Source organism: Enhydra lutris, unplaced genomic scaffold (assembly GCF_002288905.1).
Source record: "Enhydra lutris kenyoni isolate GAN:26980312 unplaced genomic scaffold, ASM228890v2 scaffoldscaffold4, whole genome shotgun sequence".
Lineage (NCBI taxonomy): Eukaryota > Metazoa > Chordata > Mammalia > Carnivora > Mustelidae > Enhydra > Enhydra lutris.
The window spans coordinates 11,849,701-11,868,695 of NW_019154088.1; the positions used below are offsets into that span (position 1 = coordinate 11,849,701).

The 18,995-nt window shown below is 41.7% G+C and overlaps 2 protein-coding genes across 4 annotated transcripts in view; one reads left to right on the forward strand and one right to left on the reverse strand.

The window, feature by feature from the left end:
- The window catches only part of LOC111161539 (cyclin D1 binding protein 1), an 82,760-nt gene that overhangs the window by 667 nt on the left and 63,098 nt on the right, over positions 1-18,995 (forward strand). For 2 of the 3 annotated variants that reach the window (XM_022525274.1, XM_022525282.1), the window contains exons 3-11: positions 174-253; positions 3,651-3,732; positions 4,484-4,580; positions 4,757-4,830; positions 5,823-5,899; positions 6,218-6,498; positions 7,998-8,058; positions 9,257-9,303; positions 9,556-9,666. In XM_022525274.1, the coding sequence (XP_022380982.1) occupies positions 174-253; positions 3,651-3,732; positions 4,484-4,580; positions 4,757-4,830; positions 5,823-5,899; positions 6,218-6,498; positions 7,998-8,058; positions 9,257-9,303; positions 9,556-9,666 (910 nt within the window). Of the gene's footprint in view, positions 1-173; positions 254-3,650; positions 3,733-4,483; positions 4,581-4,756; positions 4,831-5,822; positions 5,900-6,217; positions 6,499-7,997; positions 8,059-9,256; positions 9,304-9,555; positions 10,040-18,995 lie in introns of those variants that run through there. The other variant, XM_022525291.1, reaches the window with a different exon arrangement.
- Positions 11,073-18,995, reverse strand: part of LOC111161516 (erythrocyte membrane protein band 4.2) — a 19,737-nt gene continuing 11,814 nt past the window's right edge. Inside the window, exons 10-13 of the mRNA XM_022525236.1 lie at positions 17,533-17,829; positions 14,620-14,786; positions 13,393-13,526; positions 11,073-11,381 (exon numbers count right to left, since the gene is read on the reverse strand). Of these exons, the coding sequence (XP_022380944.1) occupies positions 11,219-11,381; positions 13,393-13,526; positions 14,620-14,786; positions 17,533-17,829 (761 nt within the window). The 3' untranslated portion in view covers positions 11,073-11,218. The remainder of the gene's footprint in view (positions 11,382-13,392; positions 13,527-14,619; positions 14,787-17,532; positions 17,830-18,995) is intronic.

Below are 18,995 nucleotides of genomic sequence, written 5' to 3' on the forward strand. Positions count from 1 at the left end.
GTCTCAGGATACTTCACCTTACCAATCCTTTGTATTTCGGAGTTGGGGTTATGAAACATTGATTTGGGGAGGTGTGTTGAGAGGTCTTAGCTGGTAAGGCTGACATTTTTAAAGCCCGTGCAGCAGCTGCAGGCAGATCGTTTTGGCACTAACATATAGGCTCCTCCCCTCAGATGAGGCAGCTGTGAACGTGGCAAGGGAAGCCACGACTCTGACAGAAGTCTTCTCTCGAGTTCCACTGCCCTCTCCACAGGTGAGCTTTACTTTCCTGGAATCCTTGTGTTGCCTCGTTCATTAGGAATCCAGTCACCTTCTTTCCACTTTTACACTCAAGCCAGGGGATTTATTTTCCACACCTGTCAAATAGGATTGCGGTTCTCATCTCACAGGATTGCAGCGGAGGCCAAATTGCCAGGTGCAGTTCCTGGCACGGCGTAGGCAGATCTTCTAAATAGGTACCTGTTCAACTTTCAGTTCATCCCTGGTTATTCCCTTTCTGACATATATTTTTTAAACACTCGCTATTTGGTAGGTGTTTTCACATACGTGATTCCCATCTGATACATGAGTAAGCAAGCTTAGAGGCTCAGGTTAAGGTAAATAAGCAGTGGAGCTAGGATTGAAATTAGGGTTTATGGTGTCTAAACTACAGCTTTTCTGTCACACTACATAATACCCTTTTTGTATCGAATTACTTTTTATATTTAATCAGTAACATATGTATACATATAAAATTCTGAAGATGTCAAAGTGTGCTAAAAGTTTATATTTCCCCTCCCCAGTTACTTTTGTATTATTCCATATATATTCGATGCATAGACGCACTTATGTGTATATGCATGCTTCTTTTTTACACAATGATAGGATACCATAAACACTTTTCTGGATCTTCCTTTAAAAAAATTAATAACATGGATTGCACATTGATTCTTAGCAGGACATTTAAAGTTGCTCAGTTCTTTATAAGGCTGCATGGTATTCAGTAGAGTGGATATAGCCATAATTTATTTAACCAATACTTTATGGGGATATTTAAGCTCTTTACAACTTGTGACTTATAAACGGTGCTATAGTAAATTGCCTAGGACAGTCTTTGTATGTATGTATTATCAGTAAAAAAAAAAAAAAAAAAAAAAAAAAATTCCCAGAAGTGGAATAGCTGGAACAAGAAGTTATGCATTTTTATTTTTATTTTTATTTTTAAAAAGATTATATTTATTAGAGAGCATGAGTGATGGGGAGGGGCAAAAGGAGAAGCAAACTCCCTGCTGAGCAGGGAACCCAACTCAGGACTCAATCCCAGGACCCTGAGATTACAACCCAAGCCAAAAACCGACGCTTAACCAACTGAGCCACCCAGGTATCCCAAATTTATACATTTTTATTTTTTTTTTAATTTTTAAATTTTTTTAAAAGATTTTATTTATTTGACAGACAGAGATCACAAGTAGGCAGAGAGACAGCCAGAAAGAAGAGGAAGCAGGCTCCCTGCTGAGCAGAGAGCCTGATGCTGCGGGGATTGATCCCAGGACCCTGGGATCATGACCTGACCCGAAGGCAGAGGCTTTGACCCACTGAGCCACCCAGGCGCCCCCAGATTTGTACATTTTTAAATTACCTGTTATTGTAAAACTTAGTTTTACAATATGTTGGCTATGACCAGGTATGCTTTATGCCATTTTTCTAGAACTAGGCATACTTAATTTAGGAGTAAGATTATTTAAAAATGGCATATTTATTGCCTTATTTTCATAGTCAATAGTTTGATTCTCTTTTTCAGTCTGTATATCAAGATGTTTTGAAATGAAAAAATATTCTTTTGCTACACCTACAATGATAAACTCTCCTCCTATAGACCCCAGAGATCTATGATGAGAAAATAAGAAATGAAGTGTTTGAGAGCATTTTAAAAGCTTTGTGCAAGGAAGTCAATATTTATTTTAAGGGGAGTAGTATTACCTTATTTTTCTTATCTGTTTGCCTGCTTTCTTTCAAATATACTCAGGACTTGTTGCTAAAATTCGTAGCTAGTAACATACCATGAGGAGGGAGCATAGAACTATTTTTCCATACGTGCTCAGGACAGTGGTTTCATTCATAGGTGAAAAGTTTTATTTATATTTGAATTATGTGTATTTGAATAACAACTCTTTTCTTAGAATCTTGCACCTTAGTTTACTGAAGAATGGCTTTACTTATTTTTTTTAAGTGTTTGGATGTTGAAGCAATGTCACATTGCCATAAAAATTTTTTTAAACACTTTCAGTCACTGTGCTTATTCACCATCCCAGACTGGTAACTGTTCACAGACTGGCGCCAGTCTGTGGACCATATTTTACATAGCACTGGCTTAGAATTTAGCAGAAAAGTGAGGACAAGGAAGATAGGAGAAAGCCAGTGACTGCTTAGAAGGAAAATAGTCAACATTGAGCAATGTTGAGTCTATGCTAAATTATCTTTAGGTATACTGTGATTCTGTTAGAGATCAGACACCTGGCTAATGATCTAAGGGTTGGCAAACTCTTCTTTAAAAAGTGAAATAGGGGGGTGCCTGGGTGGCTCAGTGGGTTAAGCCTCTGCCTTTGGCTCAGGTCATGATCTCAGGGTCCTGGGATCGAGTCCCGCATTGGGCTCTCTGCTCAGCAGGGAGCCTGCTTCTCCCTCTCTCTCTGCCTGCCTCTCTGCCTACTTGTGATCTCTGTCAAAAAATAAATAAAATCTTAAATAAATAAATAAATAAAAATAAAAAGTGAAATAGTAAATATTTTAGGCTTTGAAGGTGAGCTAGTTAACTTTGTCCTTGTAGTGGGAACACAGCTGGAGGTAATATATAAACAAGAGTTTGGCTGTATGCTGGTAACACTTTATTTACTTATTTATTTATTTTTAAAGATTATTTATTTATTTATTTGACCGACAGAAATCACAAGTAGGCAGAGAGGCAGACAGAGAGAGAGGAGGAAGCAGGCTCCCCGCCAAGCAGAGAGCCCGATGCGGGACTCGATCCCAGGACCCTGAGATCATGACCTGAGCCGAAGGCAGAGGCTCAACCCCTTGAGCCACCCAGGCACCCCAGTAACACTTTATTTTTAAAAACTGACAGTGGATCTAATTGGCCCATAGGCTGTAGTTACCAACTCCTGGTCTGAGATAAGAGGAACACCTCACAGCAGATCATGGGTACCTCATGATGTGGAGAGTATTAGGAATAAGTTTTTCCTGCTTTTTTTTTTTAATATTTTATTTATTTATTGGAGAGAGAGAGAGAGAGAGCAAGACAGAGAGCACATGAGCAGGGGCAGAGGTAGAGGAAGAGGGAGAGGCAGACTTCCTGCTGAGCAGGGAGCCTGATGCAGGGTCCTGGGATCATGACCTCAGCTGAAGGCAGATGCTTAACCAACTGAGCCATCCCAGCACCCCTTTCCTGCTGTTTTTTTTTTAATATTTTATTGAGTCGTCACCTCATTCTCTTGTGTCCAGCTAACTCCTCTCTGCTATGTGCAAGAGCAGCAGAAGCCCTAAGTCATAGTAGGACTACAGAAAATGTTTGTAGATCATGCTGTACAGTTGTCTGCTCTCTTCTACAGTAGATGGACTGATGAACCTAATCCAGTTTTTTTTTATTCTGAAATTGATCCATCACCTCATAGGAAACCAAGAGGTTCTGCGAACAAGTCCATGCTGCCATCAAGACAATCACTGCAGTATACTATTCACTTCCCAAGGATCAGGGTAAGCCATTGTGTGCACAGAAATGTTTCATTTATAGGGTAGCTCTTTGCTAATATGATAGTTTATGTCCTGTGACTTTTACCTTGTCCTCAATTTGAGCATGTAATGTATCTTTCTTCCATAAAATGCACTCAAGGATAATTTTATAACATTAGTGACCTCCATAAATAAACTTTCATGCTAAGGTACAGATGCTTTGTTAGCATTTTCCCTGCTTTGCCTGACTCTAAGGCTTTTAATTCTCACTGGCTCCTCCCTCTCTAACCCATTCTAACCACTACAGATGCTGGATCTATAGCATCTCCTCCACCCATATTACATCACATCTTGTTTCTGAGCTCCTTTATGGTTAAGTGACCTCTAACTCTGCCTATAGATTAATGCTTTGATTATAATCATGCCAAAATTATAAATGAATGTGTCTCATGGATCTTAAGTTTAGTCATAGATGCTTTAAACTTCATCTGTTTCATCCACAGTTGTCAAGAGACCATTGACCTTAATGAATGGATACATGCTGTCTTAGAAAGATTTTGTTCTAGATCTCTTTTAGAGGACAGTACTTAGGAATGGTGGGAGGAGCAAGAAAATGGCATGGGGAGATACATAAGACCTGAGTTTTGTTTTGGCACTCCAATTAAAGGATATGGGTGCACATTACCTCAAGTTCTGAAGGGCTTAAACTCTGAAGAAAGCAGATGGTGACTTCTGGAAAGACCAGCCTACTTACTTAGTCTTTGGGTTTCTTCAGGAATCACCCTGAGAAAGCTGGTACGGAACGCCACTCTGGACATCGTAGATGGAATGGCTCAACTTGTGGATGTGCTTTTCATTACTCCAGGTCAAAGGTAGTAATACCACAGTTGGGGTTATCAGTTAATGGGGTTTATTGCTTCAGGGAGGGGGAAAAACTCATTTAACAGCAAAGTTACTAACAGCTGAGAATGATGACTAGTAGGAAGGGGTTTTTTTAGGAGAGAGGAACCTTGGTTATTGATATATCCTTATTGATTCCTTTCTCCAGCCCAGATAACAGTGACCTTATTTCCTACAACAGTGTCTGGACTGCATGCCAGCAGGTGCCTCGGATACCAAAAGGTGGGTCAGAGTGGGAAATGGGCCATTGACTCTGTTAGCCAAAGCAGATAGAAACTCTTCTATCTAGTTTCTAGTTTTGTAGCATGGATGTATTTTAACTTACAGTTTAGTAAAATATAATAGTTTATCACCAACATCAAAAGATAAGTATTCGTATATTTTCTCAGTCCGTTTAGTTCTCATACTTTTTTTTAGCCCTCTTTCTGTGGCCCTATCTTGTTGAACAAATGTGGTTTGTTCTCCTGGTCCTGCCCAGGACACACTGAAGCACTTATGAGGTAGTGCCAGCCAGGTCGAAAGTAGTGTTCATCCATGAGGACCTTGATGAGAAACATCATGTGACCATTTTTTTTTTTTTAAAGATTTTATTTATTTATTTCACAGAGAGAGATCACAAGTAGGCAGAGAGGCAGGCAGAGAGAGAGATAGAGGAGGAAGCAGGTTCTTCGCTGAGCAGAGAGCCCGATGCAGGACTCGATCCCAGGACCCTGAGATCATGACCTGAGCTGAGGGCAGAGGCTTAACCCACTGAGCCACCCAGGCGCCCCATGGGACCATTTTTTAAAAAAAGATTTTATGTATTTATTTGAGAGAGTGTGAGCAAGAGAGGGAGGGAGCACAAATCGGGGGTGGGGAGGAGAGGAAGAGAGAGGAACAGATTCCCAGCTGGGCAGGGACCTGGACATGGGACTTGATCCCAGGACCCTGGGATCATGACCTGAGCTAAAGGCAGATTCTTAACCCACTGAGCCAACCAGGTGCCCCTTGTGTGACCATTTTATTTCTTTTTGTGGTGAATGATGAAAAGCTTTTTAACTCCTATCTGGGTACCTAGAGGATGGGTATTAGAAAAATTTTACATTAAACCACTGCTCTTGTTGACTATCCTGGGCACTCTTCTCAAATGGGAACACTATTGGTTGTTATTTGCAGACTTGACAGAATTATAGGCTTCTTCTTTTATTCTAGTGCTTCTGATTTTTCACTCCTAGATAACAAAGCTGCAGCCCTTTCAATGCTGACGAAGAGTGTGGATCTTGTGAAGGATGCACATGAGGAAATGGAACAGGTAAGGGGACAGCTCCATGATAGTGGATGAGAATTGTAATGAAAGAGATGGCCTGAGCATTGACTCAATTAAGTCCCATCCTCATTTCTGGATTTTGACTATCTCCTACCTCATGCCAGTGTGTGATTTATACCATTCTCCTCTGTCCTTTGCTGGGTTAGGAGAGTGAGAACGGGGTTTATGAAGTGATTCAAGTGTGGCCATTGGTGAAGTAGCTGGGTGATGTTTTGGGATAACTCAGATATGAGGCTGAAAGTATAACAGTCTCTCTCTCTCTCTCTCTTTTTTTTTTTTTTTTTTTTTTTTGGCATATCTTAGGCCGTGGAAGAATGTGACCCATACTGTGGCCTCTTAAATGACACTGAGGACAACTCTGACAGCCAAGGTGATGAAGAGGATGATAGGTTGGGGTGTCCAAACAATCGGGACTTATACTGGTCAGAGGAGGATCAAGAGCTCATAATCCCATGTCTTGCACTGGTGAGAGCATCCAAAGCCTGCCTGAAGAAAATCCGGATCTCAGTGGCAGAGAATGGGAAGAAAGATCAGGTCGCCCAGCTGGATGACATTGTGGATATTTCTGATGAGATCAGCCCTAGGTAAGCAGGATCCCCACTTGAAACATATGAGTAGCAGTGTGTGATCTTAGCTTGTGCTGTCACCCCAAGCTTTTCCCCCAGTTTTTTATTTTGAAAATATTCAGTCTATAGGAAAGTTAAAAAAAAGTATTGCAGTGAACACCCATATATCCTTCATTTAGCTAGATTCACCTGTTGCTCAGATGTTTTTTTCAGTATTGGTTTATTTCTCTATGGTTAGATGTGCCAGTTTTCTCCTGAACCATTTGAGAATAGGTTGCAGACATCAGTGACATTTCACCCCTAAATTCTTCAGCATGTATCTCCTAAGAACAAATATTCTTGTTATTACATCCAAGAGATTTAACATTAAATAGAATAATATTTAATATTCAAATTTTCCCATTTGTCTCTAAATGTATTTTATTGCTTCTTTAAAATTTTATTTTTTAATCTGGGGTTCTGTCATGGTGTCACATTGCATTTGGTTATCATCTCTTGGAGTAGTCTCGTATGGTTGTAGTCTCTTGCAACTATAACAGTCCCTGCCCTTTTTAGTATTTTTTGACATTGACTTTTTAAAGGGCAGTTGTCTTGCAGAATATCCAAAAATCTGGATTCACATTATTGTCTTTGTCATGATTATAGATTATTTTCAAGTTAAATATTTTTTTGGCAAGGACATCATGTATTTGAGTATTTTGTGCCTCTCATTGCATCATGTGGGCAAGGGACATGTTAGTTTGTTGGTACTAAATTTCTTTCTTTTTTTTTTTTTAAAGATTTTATTTATTTGACAGAGAGAGACAGGAGAGAGGGAATACAAGTAGGGGGAGTGGGAGAAGGAGCAGGTTTCCCACTGAGCAGGGAGCCTAATGCGGGGCTGGATCCCAGGGTCCTGGGATCATGACCTGAGCCGACGGCAGACACTTAATGACTGAGCCACCAGGCACCCCGGTGGTACTAAATTTCACCACTTGGTTAAAGTAGTGCCCACTTGAGTGCTGTTCCATGGATGAACTCCACTTGCATCAGTTACTAAATTAATGGTTTCAGATCCCCCCATTTTAAATATTTGAAAGAGAGAGAGCAATGAGCAAGGGAGCGGGGAGGAGCATAGGGAGAAGGAGAGGGGAAGCAGACTCCCCACTGAGCATGGAGCCCAGAGGGGTGGGGCTCAATCTCCAGACTTGGACTTGGAGATGTGACCTGTGCCAAAACCAAGAGTCAGACACCTAATCCACTGAGCCACCCAGGTGACCTCGGAGCCTCCCATTTTAAACTGAATTAATCATGTCCTACCATAAAGGCCAAGGGAGTTTTTTCCCCCCCCCATTTCTAATGAAATGGGGTATGTATGTGTTTAGTAAATACCAGTTGAATTGATTCTGGTTACCCAATTTAAGGAATTGATAGGCATTTACGGACAGTTAGGTTCTCACTGGTCACATCACTGGAAACTACCCAGTTGAGCTTTGTTCCTTTTATTGTTAATGGTTATTTTTGCTTTCTGCCCTTAGTGTGGATGATTTGGCTCTGAGCATATATCCACCCATGTGCCACTTGACTGTGCGAATCAATGTAAGTACCAGCTTTGAGGGAAAAGCTACTGACCTAACTGGTAGGATTTTACTACCTACTAGTATTTCCTTTAAGCTATAGGAAATACATTTATTTGTCAGTTAGATGCCAATATAACAATAGTGTCATAGTTCTTACATGTATTTCTGCTTGATAAATCTTTACTGAAGCCCTGAGTTCTGGTAGTACTCTGTTCTGTAACCATTTGGGTAATCACTTAGAAGAATCCAAAGACCTTAGAAAATGCTACTTTGAAAAGAAAGTCTGAATGACCACACTACTTTAGGATCCTGTTAACCCAAAATCACTGTTTCTGATTTCTGGTGTAGGCAAAAATCTGTGTCCAGAAACATACTCTGTTCTAATATAAACACATTGGGCGATTGAACTACAGAGGGTCAAGGTCTTTATAAAAATATGGTTTTATTTTATTTTTTCACATCCTGAGTCCTGTGCTAGAGAGAATTCTCTTGTCTCATTTTTAGAGACTCAGATTATCTCTATAGTTATTGGAAGGAGAAGTAAAACTGCCAAATGGCTTATATCTTACATTCAGAACTATCTGTCCTGAAATATTTGATATAGTTGATGAATTTCCACCATCTAATTTATCTTCACAGTATGTGAACACCTTAAAGTAGAATGGTGTTAACTTTTTTTCCCATTCACTTTTTTAAAAAATTGACTTCCTAAGAAATAAGTATCTTTAGTAATATGCCTTGTCAGTTACCCCAAATAAAAATTTTAAAATGTGTACCATAGATTGGTGGAATACATATGTTTTCATGTTATCTTGTTACTGGTGTGCTTAAAATTATGTACATATTCTTTTTTTAAAAAAGAACACTACCTGTTTCTACTATATATTTAGAACTGCAGTTGGGATAAATTCAGGTTAAATTCTAATTTTTTCTAGTTTTTTTAAATTTAAAAGTATTAAAAATTTTTTAAAAACTTACAGGAATGTTATAGCAACACTATTAATAAGATTTTGTAAATAGAGAAGAAACCTATAATCCTGCCACCCTAATCTAATCAGAATTTTTGTTTTTGCAGTTTCCTTCAAGGTTTTTTGTTTGGATTTTTTTCTGCCTTTTTTTTTTTTATAGTTTATTACTTGAGTCCTTTAGTATATCTTAGCTCTCCTTCCCTTTTTACGTGGCGCTCAGGGTGAGTAACTTCTTTGTTTCTTTTCTAGTCTGCGAAACTTGTATCTGTCTTAAAGAAGGCACTTGAAATTGCTAAGTGAGTATGAGGACTTCTCATCAAATAGCTTTTTAGAGAATAAACCCATCCAGTCATTCTCAATTCCCAAAGCCCCATTTTAAGAAGTGGAAGAAGTTGGGTGTGGTGTTTTCTTTCCACTTCAGTTGTGGAGCCGCTAAGTTTCTACAAAGAAATTTGCCTTTTCTTACTAGTTTTTGTGTTCCTTGTTGAGAGTAGGTTTCGCCTTCCCAGTATAAATTTAACTACTCTTTTTCCCCATTCCATTTGCAGAGCAAGTCATGTGACCCCACAGCCAGAAGATAGTTGGATCCCTTTACTCATTAATGCTGTTGATCATTGCATGAACAGAATCAAGGAACTCACTCAGAATGAACTTGAATTGTGAGTTTTCAGGCTCCTTTGTACTCTCCTCTCTCCTTTCCTTACTATCACAGGTAGCCTCTGATGTCTGCTTTTAAAATGAGGCTAGAATGCTCTCCTGATCAAAAGGGAGTTCCCGTCCATGCTTGTCAAGAGACATTGTTACCAAAGATTGTTGGTTGGTTAGGCCAGACTGGCAGTTATTTATAACTATATGAGTATGATATATTTTTCTGTGCTAGATTCAAAAGGTAATTGCATGAGTTTGTGTTCCTGAATCACCTTTCAGAGATTTGTGTAGAAGCTACCTTATTCCCTATTTGCAATAAAGTGTGTTGTTTCATTGTTAAACATGTTGATAATCTTAATAAAATGGTGACCTGCCAGTAGTTCAGTAAGTAACCTTCCAAAGTTTCTTTCTACCAGAAATGCAGTGGGTTGAGACTAGCACATTGGTTTCGTTTGGATTTGTGGGTCTAAAGATCTGATTCTGATCAGAACTGTATTTAGAACAAAAATGCCTGACTTTATTTTTATTTATTTTTAAGATTTTTATTTATTTTGAGAGAGAGCGAGTGAGAGAGAGAGACAGAGAGCATGAGCAGAATGGATGGGCAGAGGGAGACGCAGGCTCCCCACTGAGCAAGGAGTCCAATATGGGGCTCGATCTTAGGACCCTGGGATTGTGACCTGAGCTGAAGGCAGGTGCTTAACCGACTGAGCCACCCAGGCATCCAACACCTGACTTTATTTAGAGAAGATGACTTCAAAGCTCCGTTAAGTGCTTCAGCAGTTACATAATATCATCATTCTTAACATTAAGTCCTTCTAAATGTTATTCCACCCATGCCTCCAAAATTATTTCATAGTATTGAGCTCATTTTGTTAGGTTGCCCACTTTATTGAACAGGTTTGTTTTTCTTAACACATGCTTGTTCTTTCCTACATTACATGTCGTTCCAAATGTAAATACAAAATGTTTATACATCAAAAATTTGTAAATGTATAAGAGAGTTTATATGGTTTTAAGGGCCTTTTTAGTTAATCCTTTTGCATGGCCATCATGATTTAATTGTATTTTTGCATTGGTCTATAAGATCACATATCGGAAAGCAGGGTAAACCTGTATGATGTGCATTCTGGTGACCTGACGTGGTCTGCAGGTCTCCACAATGTCTGATGCCAGTCTTGTTCCTTGCATGGGTGTAACTTATCCCATCTGCCCTTTTGATGTGTCCCCATGGTCTTTTTAGTTCTAATCAGCTACAGCAGTCATTCTTTTGAGCAGTTTGTGTGTACTTGAGTTGAAATTCTTTGTCAAATGAGTTTTAATTTACTTTTATCAAGCGCCATTCTATACTTCAGAAGGAAATGAAGTAAAACTGAGAGAGTGCCAAAGCAACAAAATACTGTAAATAACAAAAATGATAACTTTGTACAAAAGGAGTACAGTTCTTTTATTTTTATCTCCTAGGGCCTGTTTTCTATATACTTAATAGTTTTCATATTTCTCTAGTGGGCCGAGTTCATGTTATCAATATCAGACTTTAATTAAGGGATACTTAATGGAAGTTTAAGCGGGAAGTTCAGGGGCTTCCACAGTGACGTTTCTGTAGTTGGTTACGTTCTGGAACATATCGCAGTCCATTTCCACAGTGAGCCTCTGGAGCCCCACCTGTGTCGGTGTGAACTGGAATTCAGTGTATAAGATGTTTCCAGGCCATACAGAAGCTAATCTGAAATAAAGGAAAAGGCAGGTGGTAGTTCTGTCCCATTGCTTTGCTAGTCCCAGTGACTCTGATCCTTCCCTGCTTGAAGAGGTGAACTGTGAAGAAATAAACATTTAAGTACCTTGCTGTTGAAACAGGGGAAGTTTTAAGGAGTTAGAAGACAGAAGCCTCCTTATGGCAAACAATTGCAGGGTTAAGAAGAGAAATATCCTAATTTAAGGGCTTCCAAGCTGCATCTGTTATTTCTTTTATCGCCTGTAACTGGTCCCACTCTTGGTAGTAGTACCAGGGTATGTTTGGGAAGGCTGTGGTTTTGGATCCCTCACATTGCTAAGTGCTGTGAGGGTACAGTGGACATATACAGAAGATGTCAGTCTGTTAACAGATGGTGTTTGGCATCCTATCAGCACCTTCTCATAGTGACTAAGAGAGTAGCACAGATTTCCTTTGAGGAGCTTTCCCCCATGGTTGATCTGGGATACCAGGAAAGTATAGTTAAATGTTGACAGTCTCTCCTCTCTCAATCTACTGGCAATAGTGATTCATTGAGTTTTATAAGGCTGAGGCATTGGCTCAATAACCAGAAAACTACCAGGGATTTCATGAGTAAGCACCGTGAACTCTAAACTGTATACTGTGTTTTCAGCAAAGGATGTGGTAGACACAATGAGAGAAGAAATAATGAAGGAAGATACTTGCAACATCTGAAACCAGCAAAGGACTCATACAGGGAACTCCTACAGATCAACAAGGAGGAAAGGCAGGAACACCAAAAGGAAAGTAGGCAAAGTTAAAAACAAATATTTTACAGAGGAGGAAACTGAAAAGGCTAATAAACATATGAAGAGTTGCAAATCAAAACAATAATGAGATATTACCTTACTTCCATTTGGAAAAAAGGAAGCTGAGTATGGCCAAGAGTGGAGAAAAGTGGAGAAATGATAAGAATATAGAAATTCCTGTACTGCTGGAGGGGGTGTGGACTTCTGCAGTCATTGTGCAGACAAGTCTGATAGTACCCGGTCAAACCAGATCCTGTGATGTACATTCCTTCCTCCCCGACCAGAGTTTCAAGCTAGTATATAAGAAGACGTGTGAGGCTGTTTATTGCGATAGTATTTGTGATGTTTGAGAGCTGGAGGCTCTCTGGGTGCCCATCACTGTAGAGTGGCATGGTAGAAAGTACGGATGTACCAAATGAAGCCTTATGTTGCCAGAGCAGTGGGCTTAACACATGTGGATGAATCTCCAAAACAGCTCATTAGTTGTCATTAGTAGAATGCAGCTCTTTGGCCATACCAAGAGGCAGCCTGAGCTTTCTGGGATATTTTCTAGTATGCAGACCTAACTCCTTGCCTGCAATTACCAGCAATACCAAACCTCTTCCTGCATGACCAGGGCAGCAATCGGGGTCAGGTGGATGCCCGTGGGGCACTTCCTCACTCCTGTCTTCCAGGAGGAGGGAGGCCCTAATCTTTCAGTTCTGCTTCTAGAGGGTATTTTTTTTTTAAGATTTTATTTATTTTTTGATAGAGATCACAAGTAGGCAGAGAGGCAGGCAGAGAGAGAGAGGAGGAAGCAGGCTCCATGCTGAGCAGAGAGCCCGATGCGGAACTCGATCCCAGGACCCTGGGATCCTGACCCGAGCTGAAGACCGAGGCTTTAACCCACTGAGCCACCCAGGTGCCCCTAGAAGGTACTTTTTTTCTATCTCTATGAACACAGCAAAAAGACAGTCATTAATCTTGGATCCCTGCCTTTCTAACAAGTAGAGTTGTTTCAGTGAGATGAGAAGCTTGCAGTCTCTCTCTCTCTCTTTTAAATTATTTTATTTATTTGAGAGAGCACAAGCAAGGGTGGGTGGGGTGAGGGGGAGAAGGAGAAGCAGGCTCCCCATTGAGCAGGGAGCCCAGATGCAGGACTCCATCCCAGGATCCCAAGATCATGACCTGAGCTGAAGGCAGATGTTTAACCAACTGAGCCACCCAGGTGTCCCGAGAAGCTTGTGGTCTCTTACCTATACCTCCTCTCTCTGTGAATGAGGCCCCTTCCAAAGAGGGAGATCACACAGTCCTTCAAGGGAGCATCTAGGAAGTTATGGAGCTGGACTGAAGCCTTAAGAAGTTGATATTGCTCTGCTGTCTCTGGCATCTGTGGGAAGAGGCAAAACCTGGAGTGGATGCCATGAGCACAGGGCTGCACTTACTGCTTCCCCCCCTAGGCATCCTCCCTGTACTCTCCTCAGTTACTCTCTTGTCTCTGCCATCCACACCCAAACTCCACACCTGACTTCTTTACCCTTCTATCTGGTCTTCCTGAATTGATACTTACCCTTGCCTTGATTCACCTGTGGCCATCTCTGGTAGTTTCTCTCCTCTACCTAGAAACCTTGGAGGGGTTCCCATTGTCTTCAGAATTCAGCGTTGGTAGGCATACAGAACCCTTCATGGTCTGACCCTAATCCCCTTCTCCAGACTTATCTGTTCTTCCCTTGACTAAATGACATCCCAGCACCCCCCTCAGACTCCCTTTACTGGGGCCTCTCTGCTCAGTCTTTGGCCTGCAGTGGCCTTCCTCAACTTCTGCACTAAAGCTTACCTATTTTTCAAGGCCAGGCATAAATGCCTCCTTCTAGTAAGTCTTCCTCAAACCCACCAGCTGAAATTAATCCCCTTACTTAACTTATGTCACAGTGACTTCATACCTCTATTGAAGCACTTACATAAAAGACCTAACATTGTGCCTCCTTTACTTAACTATAATATACACTCATTGAGGGCTGGGACCAGATCACATTCATTTTGGTCAGGGTAGACATGTGGAAAGAGGACTAGATCAAGAGCCATAAGCCTCTGAAACATCCCATTTTCATGATCATGGTATGATAATCTCCAGGATTGTTTCCTCATCTGAATAATGGGAATGGTTCCACTTCACAGGGTTTTTGTATTAAAGAAGGTGAAAATACATTGGCATATGTATAAAGTGCTAAATAAATATAGGCTAGTATTATTCAAGAATGGAGGCAGCAAGTGGAGAGGCCCTGCTTTTCAAAATCTTTATGGAACCAAAAAAAGAAGTTGGAAGATGTATACCTTAACCATCTCTTTCAAGAGAAGGAGCTCTCAACCTAACATTTTCTGGTAATCCTAGAGCATGGTTGTTTGCCCTAAAGCTTGAGGGGCTCTGATTCCTTCTGAAACAGGAGCAAATGAGAGTGACTTGGGGAAGGACTGGTGCCTACCTCAATGGTAAGGTGTGGTCTACAAATGACGATGTCTTCCTGAGCAAAGCAGCTAAAGCTGGACTCAGAGTGCGTTGCCGTGGCCATGACAGTGAGTCTGAGGAAGCTGTTCTCTGGTGGGCTTTGCTCAAAATAGGAGAAAGACAGGTTGCTGGTGATTGAGTCAGCTGAAACACAAAACAGGCAGAGTCAGTGCAAATCATGGGTGTGTGTGCCCTGGCAACAGGCAATATTACACATAGTGCAAAGGAGTCAGTATCTTACTGAAGTCAGAAAGATGCCTCATTTCTCACAGCAATTTCAAACTGGAACTCCGTCAAGATCCCACCACCTACCGCCATCACTGCCTCCTCCAACGCTCTTGCCAGACCACCTCAGCGTGACTGTGGAAGGCCCCTGCAGACTAGAGCAAGTTAAGCTCTCTGGCCTCAGATTCCTTTTCTAATAATAACGCCTACCTGGTGGGTGGCTTGTGTTAAATTGAGATACTGAGTGCTTATCTCAGACTCTGCCACACAGTCGTTGCTGAATATATGCTTACTTACTTCCTTCTTATTCTCTGCTGCTTCTGTTTCCCTTTTGCAGAGAAAATGAAGCCATCCCTTATTGTCTAGGAATCTTCTCAAGCTCATGTTCCTAGTCCCAACCCGTAGACTGGTCATCTACCCCTGCTTCCTGCTACCACCTCCAGGAAGATGAGATGTCCTCCCTCCCCAAGTCAGACCCTCCACTCTGAACGTCTCTGCCCCATTTTGACCCCACCACTGCCTGCTGTGTAACTTTTGGGCAAATTATGTAACCTTTATGTGTCTTGATCTCCTCATCTGTAAAGTGGGGATAATAATGGCTGCTGCCTCAGAAGGTTGTTGTAAGGATAAGTGCGGTGATGCATATGGAACACTTAACACTGTGTTTACCAAAAGTAACTACAGTTATTCTAGTTGCTTCTTAGTCCCCCAAGGGTTGCACCATCAGTTATAACCCATCTTTCCTGAGGCTTCAGTCTTTCCCTCTCTGTTGATTATTTTCCTCAGTGTATAAGCAGATTCTGCTCTCTGATCTTAAATAAACAAAAAAACGCCCTCGCTCTACCCAGTGTCCCTGGCTGGCCACCACTCAGCCTGTCTCCTTTTTCTGTCTGTTCTTCCAGGAAGGACCGCATACTATGTCTTGCTTCCTCAGCTCTTCATCTGTTTAGCCCCCAGGAAGCTGGCCTTTGACGTCCCTTCTCAGTAAGACCACTCCCTCAGTGTCTGCTTTTCAGCCTTAACATCTCATGGCCACTCTGCTGCCCCTCTGGTTGCTCCTTCCTCTCTTTGACTTCTTTGTTTCTCTTATTCCCTGCTCTTTCCCTGCCTGCCCCCTACATGCTGGTGCTGCCTGGGTTCCCCTTTCACCCTCTTCTCTTCTCACAACTTTTCTTCCACCCCCAGGAACTCATCAATGCCCTGACTCTTGGCAGCCCTCTCTGTGCGGGGATTCCCACCTCTGGTCTCCAATCCAGGCCTTTATTTTGAATACCAGGTTTAGGTGTCTAGCCATCTACTGGCCATCTCTGTTTGGATGTCTCATGGGCTTTCAAACCCAACATGCCACAAACAGAACTCATCATCCTTCTCCCCATATGTGCTCTCCCCCATTTTTCCTATTCTAGAGAGGAAGCAACCCTCTCACTGCCCCCCACACACATATTCACAAGTCCAGTCTATCCTACCTCCTTAATATGTCTTCATTGGAAGTGCTGCTAGTCTAATTTGTCCTTCATGCCTTGACCGTTATAAAACCTTCCAACCTCTGATCCAGTGGTTGTCAACATTAGATGCACATTAGAATCATACAGCGTTATAAAACAGTCCCAATGCCAGGCTACACAACAAAATCAATTATATTAGACTCTGGCAGTGAGGCCCAGGCAGCAGTATTTTTAAAGTTCCCCAGGTGATTCAACATGTAGCCAAGGGTGAGAGTCATTATTCTAATGGGACCTCTTCCATTCCACTCAGACAAAAGTTTTTTGTTGTTTTTTTTTCAAATGGATTTCTGATCACCTAGGCCCCTCTAGTTCACATTTTCCCCAGCTTCCCACTGCCCAACGAACAAAACTCAAACTCCTTGGCATGACATACAAGTCCCTGCATGATCCAGACTCTGCCCCCCTCAAAAAGGTAAAACAGTGAAGAGATTGGAGGCAGGGGAGCTGGTTAGGAAGCTGTTGAAATAATGTAGACAAGCTCCAGTCCACTGATTCTCTCTTATCTGCACATTGGAATCACTCAATGAATTTAAACAGTTTTTGATGTTTGGGTCCAACCCTGGGGTTTCCAATTTAATTGATCTGGGATACAGGCTGAGCATCAAACTTCCCCAGGTGATTCTGATAGGCAGCAAAGTTTGAGAGCAACTGCTCTAGTCCAGGGACTTTCAACCCTAGGATAACATGGGGAGCTTTTAAAAAATACCAATGCCTGGACCCCATCCCAGACCAATGAAGTAGGACTTTGGGGGAGGAGGAAGAACCTGTGCACATGTTCTTCCCTGTGCCTTGAATATTCGTAACTTACTTTTTGGCTCTCACTGCCCTTCCTATTCATCCTTTCAGACCCAGTGCAGTCTGCTTTACCTGGGAACAGCCTGCTGTATCCTGGGTGAGATGCTCCCCTGCCATTGTACTCTCTTGACCTTATCAAACACTTCTTTAACTGCTACCATTGTCTGTTTCCTTATCTGACTGCAATCGGAATTGTGGGGGCTTTGGTCTCTGTGAAGCTCAATAAATATGTGTTGAATGGCAGAGAAACAGGGGGCACATTAGGGGCTAGAAGCCACCTCTTCAGACCTTCAGGGGTTCCCTTAGGCTGATACCTGTCAGGGTGGAAGCTGGAGTTTGGGGATATCTGGGGGCCATAAAATTACCCTTGGGACCGAGCATAAGGGACTGCTTCCTCTTCCAGAGCTCAGCAGCAAGGATGCCATTGTAGTATATTGCCTGCAAGGCAGATGTCAGCTGCACTGCCTTCTCCTGGTCACTGAAGTTAACCAGTTTCACTGAGTACTGGGCTTCCCCTCCCAGGTTTAGGGAACAGGGTACTTCTAAGAATATGTGTAGAAGCTCAGCAGTCTTGAGACTGGGAGGATGGATGCCACTGTCTTTTTCATGTCGCATTCTCTCTTCCTGGACTTTCTCCAGCACCTCTTTTTCTTGAAGAGATCCTGAAGAATAGAGGAGATAAAGCAGGCCTCTTATCTAGAGGGTATAGACTGTTCTAATAAAAGTCCAAGATTAAGATTCATTTACCCGCTGCCACTCAAAAGCCAAAATCACAAGAGCTCTGTAACCCTCTAAAGCCACATTTAGCTTAAAAAAAAAAAAAAAAAAAAGTCTGTCTTAATGTGAGACATGAAACCACAAAACAGTCCTAGAACACAGGTAGTAACTTCTTTGACATGGGCCATAGCAACTTCTTTCTAGATATGTCTCCTGAGGCAAGAGAAAAGCAAAAATAAACTATTGGGGGCACCTGAGTGGCTCATTGGGTTAAAGCCTCTGCCTTCGGCTCAGGTCATGATCTCGGGGTCCTGGGATTGAGCCCTGCATCAGGCTCTCTGCTCAGCAGGGACCCTGCTTCCCTTCCTCTCTCTCTGCCTGCCTCTCTGCCTACTTGTGCTCTCTGTCAAATAAATAAATAAAATCTTAAAAAAATTTATTTGGACTACACCAAAATAAAAATCTTCTGCACAGCAAAGTAAACAAACAACAAAACTCAAAGACAGCCTACGGAATGGGAGAAGATATGTGCAAATGACATGTCTGATACAGGGTACTATCCAAAATAAAGAATCTATAAAACTCATCATCCCCAAAATGAATAATCCAATTTTTAAAAAGGGCAGAAGACATGCATAGACATTTCTCCAAAGAGGACATACAGATGGCCAACAGACACACAAAAAGATGCTCAACATCACTCATCATCAGAGAATGCAAATCAAAACTACAGTGAGATATCGCCTCACACCTGTCAGAATGGCTAAAATAACCAAGAAGCAACAGGTTTTGGTGAGGTTGTGGAGAAAGCCCTCTTGCACTGTTGGTGGGAATGCAAATGGGTTCCGCTCCTCTGGAAAACAGTACGGAAGTTCCTCAAAAAGTTAAAAATAGAACTACCCTGCAATCCAGCAATTGCACTGGTAGGTACTTACCCAAAGAATACAAAATACTAATTCAAAGGGATGCATGCTCCCGGATGTTTATAGCAGCATTTTCTACAACTAGTCAGGTTATGGAGGCAGCCCAAGTGTTCATCAACTGATGAATGAATAAGAAGATCACACACACACACACACACACACACACACACACACACACACACACACAC